Here is a 6,238-nt window from a genome sequence, read left to right as displayed (position 1 = left end):
TTCTGTGGAACCTGCATCAATAAGCTTTATTTCACGTGCGTGACTGCTTACTTCAAACATTACTACGAATTAAAAATGTAACATTTGTACCTATACCAAAATAAACTTTAATGTCTGTGTAAACTGCATTATAATGGAGGCCGGAATAAAAGTTTAAAAGTAGAAAGGATTTTAATTGTATTTCTCTCATCTTATGTGATTTTGGGCAAATATGGCTGTAAACAATGATCAATCATAACATAGCAAAATAAAGATAGCTTACACACAGTGAAGTGGCCCTCAGACTATTTCCACACGGCTTCAATACTATTGTACCTATTTCAGATAACTAAAGAATACAAATGCTTAAAAAATAAAAGTGATATGATTACTGGACTTAAAAACCAGAGACTAGAAGAAGCCAAGTTGCATATATTTCAAAATAACCACGCTATGCTCCTCTCTTAGCATAGTGGAAGTATCCTTTTGGGCGCAGGTCTAGAGGAACTACATGGCTCAAAGAACTTACTGTACTGCATATGGAAGAAATACTAATAACTAGTAGATTCAAATTTTGGGTTATTTATGCCGACATTTTCGAATCCAATTTTGTTTCTAAAGCTACTTCCAATTTCACACGATATCTTAATCAACTTCTTAGGTGCTTGAATCATTCTGACTATGTCTTAGTTTAATATTTTATGAACAAGACTATTGAACGCAAAGGCAGCGTGATACTCCAATATAAAAACGTTTACGTTGTTAATAATGTAACGGCAAACACAGTCTCTAAAGTGTTGAAAAACGCTTTCAAATCGCAGTAGTCGATGAATTCCAAGTTGTAGACTCGTTTAGCAGTTATGACAGAAGCAACTCGTCCCAGGTTACCACTCTGATGAACTCCAACTTTACGTCTGCGGCCGGCGTACTTCAAAGCATTGGACACGAGTCTTCCAGGCTGCACCATGCGAAGGTCTGTCATAAAAGAAATTACCATGAGATCAAGTTGTGCTAATAGTTTGAAAAGGTTTAACTTAGTTAATAGGGGAGACTGCACATCTCAGTGTGTGATAATCCTTACAATCAAGTCAAGTAAACAGTCCACGTAGCTGCTTTAAAAATCGTACACTTTTGCAGCGATATCTTGCCGCTGGGTGCAAGCTAATCAACGAAAGGTTTTTCTTTCTTTCTTTTTTTTTTTTTTTCCATTTTCAATGCATTACCGCAGTAGGGTAGGACTAGAACGGAACATATGCGAACCATGCGAGTAGTCCACCCAATAAATTCCACCCATCCCACCCCAGGGGAGGACATCCATCACACAGTAATCTCGTGCGTGGGAAATTAACGTCTCCTACCCCTAACCCTGTAGGAGACGGGACCTCCATTTCTTCGTCCCTATCCGAGAAGACTAGAATATCTAACAATTTCTTCATGTTATAGAAAGGTAGCATATTCTTCTCAATTATTTTAAGGCCTTGAGTGTTGGTCCGGCCGGGCCTTGAACCCTAGACCTCCCGCACAGCAGTCCAGTGGTTAGCTCGATGGATAGATCCAGCATTTTTGTAAAATTTTCGTCGCTTTTTTCCAGTTGTTACTGTTATAAATAAAGAATCGTTTAATACTTAGCGCGCGTGTTATGTACTTATTGACAAAGTGGGAGCGGAGGATGAGAAATGTTTAGCTCGAGGTTATGACGTGTGGACTGAGCGCATCGAGGTTTGTGATTCATGAACGAGAGCCAAATATTTTCCCGTCCAGCCCAACCTAACTCAGTCAATAGGCATTTCATCAAATGACCACTGTTTAAGTTTTGAAAACTTCGAAAAACTTTGTTTTAACTTAAGCAGGACGCAATACATTGGTGCGCGCGAGTAAACCACAAAAGCGATTTTATGGTAAAAATTGCTATTTCAGTATCGCCTTACGTTCGACTCTTCAAAATAATATTTACCGTTCTTACAAAGAGTACCCAAAGTCGCAAAGACTTAGTCGAAGTCAGAAAGCTCAGTTTCATTTTCAGCTATAATTCGGATCGCGTTTAGGAATGAAGTGTCGTTAACTCCAAGACTAATTTTATCACTTGAAAGACCTGCATGCCCATTGTTTCTTGGGCTCCGAAAGCTCTATCTCAATCGGGATGGAACAGAAAAATAGTCTTGAAAGTTTTCGAAACCTCGCAGCTAAACTCGACGGGAACTTGAAGCTCAAGTGAAACTGTACACGTCATGTTATGGATGCACGGCCGTGTTCAGCTCCTGAGGAAATAGGTTGGACTTGCATCCGCAATATGTTATCATAACTTTTGATATGACCTTATTCACAATTTGCTACTTTACCCATCATAGTTACCTTTAAAGTCGATTACTTTTTTGATTTTCTCTTTTTCAGTTGTTTCTCCTTCGTCCAAAGCTGATCTCAGCTCCAGTTTGTTGGCTCCTTCATGGAAGAGTAACTCGCCAAAATGGGGACTCTTCTTCCCTGGAATCAAAGAGGAAAAATTAAAGTCACGAGCCAAACAGAAAAAATTGCTCTGATAGCCTAGTCATTAGATGATGACAACATAAAAAATCTCTTACCACTAGCCTTTTTGACCTTTCTAAAGACGTGGTTCACATGCGTGTCATACTCAGATTTCTCTCTCCGTATTATTCTCTTGTGCTTATCTTTACGGATACAAAACGGTCCTATTTTATCCAGGAATCGTATCTTTGAACTGTCCAATAGAAAGGCACTTGCTCATAGAAGTTGGAGCACATGAAACATTACCTCTTTTTGAATGAAGGAACACTTTAACTCCACTGCTAAGTTTTTCCACGGCTCGTCTCTGGCTAAATGTTCTTGCAGGTCTGGGAAATTCTGGAAACAACATGCGGTAGTTGAAAGCGAGGGCTGTTGCTAGCATACTTCCTGTCAGGTGAGCATGAGGTACCTCGCTCAAAGAATAGTGATCACCAGGACAAGTTAGCACTATGGTACCTCCGTCCACCAAATGGCCCCATATTTCCTCGGCGCCTTCGGTTGAGCGAATCTTCGGAGAGAAACGTTTGTCCAGACTTTCAAGAAAAGTGAGAGGACCTCTGTAACGAATCTAATAGTGGAAAAAAAAAAAACAAGAAAAGTTTAAAGAGGGTAGGATTTGTCTCTTCTTTATTTCTCATACGTACGTGAAGGATGGGAAGACTATCTCCTTCGCAGCATTTTTTATGGGATCAGGTTGCGAAAAATCCTAAAAGACGGCTGGATTGGAGGCTGAGGTGAGATCAATACCTAGTGTCCGTGTTTAAGAGTGGTCCAAGGGGGGCTGTTGTAAACAGTTATTACTGATAATTTCAGGAATAAACAAATGTACACGAAACCCAGAATGGCAAATGCATATTGCACTTGCGCCAAGAGGCCCACTCTAGCATACCCGGTGAGCCGGCAAACTCTCTGCTCGAAGGGTAACTTATGTTAGGGCCTATTTTCACGCCACTTTCAGTGGCACGAAGCAATTAGTAGAATGGCTGCCTCGCCTAAAAGGAATACTTGCTCCGCACCATCTATCCAGGTTTAGTGAACAATTCGTCGACATCTTAAATACCACATGGTCGAAGGTAAATGAGAGGTATCTCCTTTTGAATAAAGGGCATTAAGCTCAGTCGACCTTTTCTTCCTATGTAACGATAAATTATCACTAAAATGGTCGCTTACCTCAGGAGGTCCCCATTCATTGTGTGTTTTACTGGCAACAACTTGGTCCTTTTGAAGAGACTCAAGGAGGGTCCTTAGATTGTAAGAAACTAGTCCTTTCTCTACACTCCTTCTCTGGAGTTCGTCTACGATCCAGTCTTGATTGTGACCTCGAGTCAGCTGTTGGTATTCATCCGAAGTCATCTTTAGAGTATCAAGTGCCAGTTTCTTGAGAAATTTATCAAACTGAATCTGCAATTAATAGGAATGATTCTAATTTACATTTGATTACCTGAAAAACCCTCTTTTTTTTCTCTCGTTATGGAATTGTTTAAAAATTGCAATACTTAAATAGATAAATAAATGGAGACACAACTCGGAAGAAATCATTAAGTAGACCAATGAGCTCTCTATTTCAATTTCTACATCCCCAAGTTGTTATGTCATCGCATCGAGATATACTCTTTGGTAAATTTGTGTATGAACCTTAGTATTTTCAGATTCTTCTGGCTTAAACATTAAAAAAAAACAATTCTTCGCACAATTTTATTATCTCTGACTCAGAATCAGTATTCCATTTTCCAAGTTGATGTCTGTGGTTGGTCAACTCACCTTAATATGCCGAGGCTGTTGCAAGGTTCTTTCATCCAGAGTGGAGGACAGTCTAGGGCTGACTACTCGCGAAAGTGGAGACCAAGGAAATGTATCTATCATGGCCAAAAACTCCACCCTTTGACTTTGCTCTGTCAACAGGGAAGCAATTTCATATGCTAAGAGTCCTCCATACGAATATCCACCGAGAAAGTAAGGTCCACACCGCTGTTCTTTGACGATCAACTGAACGTAACGTGTGGCTAGCTCACGCACACTTCCCCAGTCTTCACTGACGACTGTGGGGTCAGTAAAACCAAGGGCATAAAAGGCTATTAAGTCCTGGAAGGAACAAATAAATGGCACTGAAGCGATGTATACTTACTTCATACAAAATTTCTACTAGTAACAGAAATAACGAGCCGTAGAAATTGACCGCTCACTTACTTACTTTAGTACTGTATATTTTAAAGGCTAACAGTGAAAACGTCAGCATTATGCAGTTGGCATTTCATGCTGATATACTCTTTGCGAGTACGAGTTGATGCAAAAAATATTTAAACACCCTTTCTTTCACTCGAATACAATATCAGTTGGGTTTGTGGTTTTAAAAGTTATTTGTTCAGTGTGTACCTGCCCTTGAAATCCAGAGGAGATCGGCACCAAACTTAAAGCATAACGATGCGATGGATGTATACAAAAGAACTTTACAGCTGCGCCTGCAGGAGTATGCAGGGGCACAACTTGTATTTGATTTCTTGAAACGTAGCCAGAATCAGTCGCATCTCCCTGTGTTTGCGGAGATACACTTTCCTGGGTCTCCCCAGGTTCAGGCTGTTGGCTTGCAGCCTCTAGCGTATCGCTTTGTCCAGCAAGCTTGACAATAATATCTTTCGCCATCTTCAGTGGGGTAGTGTCAGGCTGCATGAAGTAGAAAACCTGAGAAAAGAAATTTTAATTTAGGTATTTTTTTTTTGTGGTTAAAAAAAGGTCTATGTGTTACTGGAATCTACTGCTTGTGTCAATTACGGTTTTAAGCTCGTAGTACTTGAGAATATGCTATTACTAGTTTCTACTACTGTTCATTCTCTGAGACCAACTCCTCGAAATTGTCTGAAGTTGTCTTGACTTTTCCTCGCCACAGCGTCAGTAAAATGTGGGGGTATCCATTTGTTCCCAAACCACTTTCCAATAATAACCAACATAAACCTTGACATTCAACAGATATCCTTAATGGATAAGGAGTTTCTCCTAATGTGTGCTTAGTTACAGTGATTATGTCGAGTATTCCTTACTTCTCCACCCGTTGCGGGTATAAGACGGTTATCGGAAAAAATTACATCTATCAACCTCACCAATGAACTTTTATGGGCGACCTACCTCAAAAGAGATCTGCAGATTTGATTCAAGTTGCATCTTTAAGGTTAGGGAAGCGGTGGAGTCGGCTCCATAGCTGTACAAGCTTTTGTTTAAATCGGTCTCAGAAGGCGAAGCAATCCCGGTCCATTCTGTGATCAAGGAGGCTACATACTCATTTACGAGCTCCGCTCTCTTTTCTGCATCTTTCTCAAGAATAATCTTCTGTGCTAGAGACTCTGTTGACCCGTCCTGGCTGTCAGAACCACTGATTTCAGCAGTAATGTCCAAGAGACGAGGACTCGCCCTTAGTCCTGGATTACTTTTAATGAATCGAGGCCAGTCTGCGTCAAACAGGGAGAGCTGACAGCGACCTGGATCTTCCATCAGTACTTTCGCCATGTGTTTAACTCCTGCCAAGTAGCAAAGAATTGTTACTAGTCCACCTTACTTATCAAAACAACTTATGCTATATTGTACCTTAGGGCGAGCCAATGTAAATGCCTTGCTGACAAGGTCAAATTTCAAGGTAATTTATAAACCCACCTGACACTCAAATATTCAATAGAATCGTGTCATGCTAGGTTCGCCAATGTATATGCTTTACAGATGAACGTTTAAAACCAGTAGGTGAAAGCTT

The 6,238-nt window shown here is 40.4% G+C and overlaps 1 protein-coding gene across 2 annotated transcripts in view; it reads right to left on the bottom strand.

Moving 5' to 3' along the window:
* LOC111328543 (uncharacterized) overlaps positions 1–6,238 on the bottom strand; it is a 28,212-nt gene continuing 21,974 nt past the window's right edge. For both annotated transcript variants that reach the window (XM_022933009.2, XM_088730065.1), the window contains exons 7-13: positions 5,623–6,011; positions 4,876–5,181; positions 4,264–4,584; positions 3,673–3,903; positions 2,749–3,070; positions 2,332–2,460; positions 1–954 (exon numbers count right to left, since the gene is read on the bottom strand). In XM_022933009.2, the coding sequence (XP_022788744.2) occupies positions 734–954; positions 2,332–2,460; positions 2,749–3,070; positions 3,673–3,903; positions 4,264–4,584; positions 4,876–5,181; positions 5,623–6,011 (1,919 nt within the window). In that variant the 3' untranslated portion in view covers positions 1–733. The remainder of the gene's footprint in view (positions 955–2,331; positions 2,461–2,748; positions 3,071–3,672; positions 3,904–4,263; positions 4,585–4,875; positions 5,182–5,622; positions 6,012–6,238) is intronic.

Source organism: Stylophora pistillata, chromosome 8 (assembly GCF_964205215.1).
Source record: "Stylophora pistillata chromosome 8, jaStyPist1.2, whole genome shotgun sequence".
NCBI classification, from domain to species: Eukaryota; Metazoa; Cnidaria; class Anthozoa; order Scleractinia; family Pocilloporidae; genus Stylophora; species Stylophora pistillata.
The sequence above is the reverse complement of the archived record's forward strand: the minus strand, read 5'-3'. Positions and strand labels throughout refer to the sequence as shown.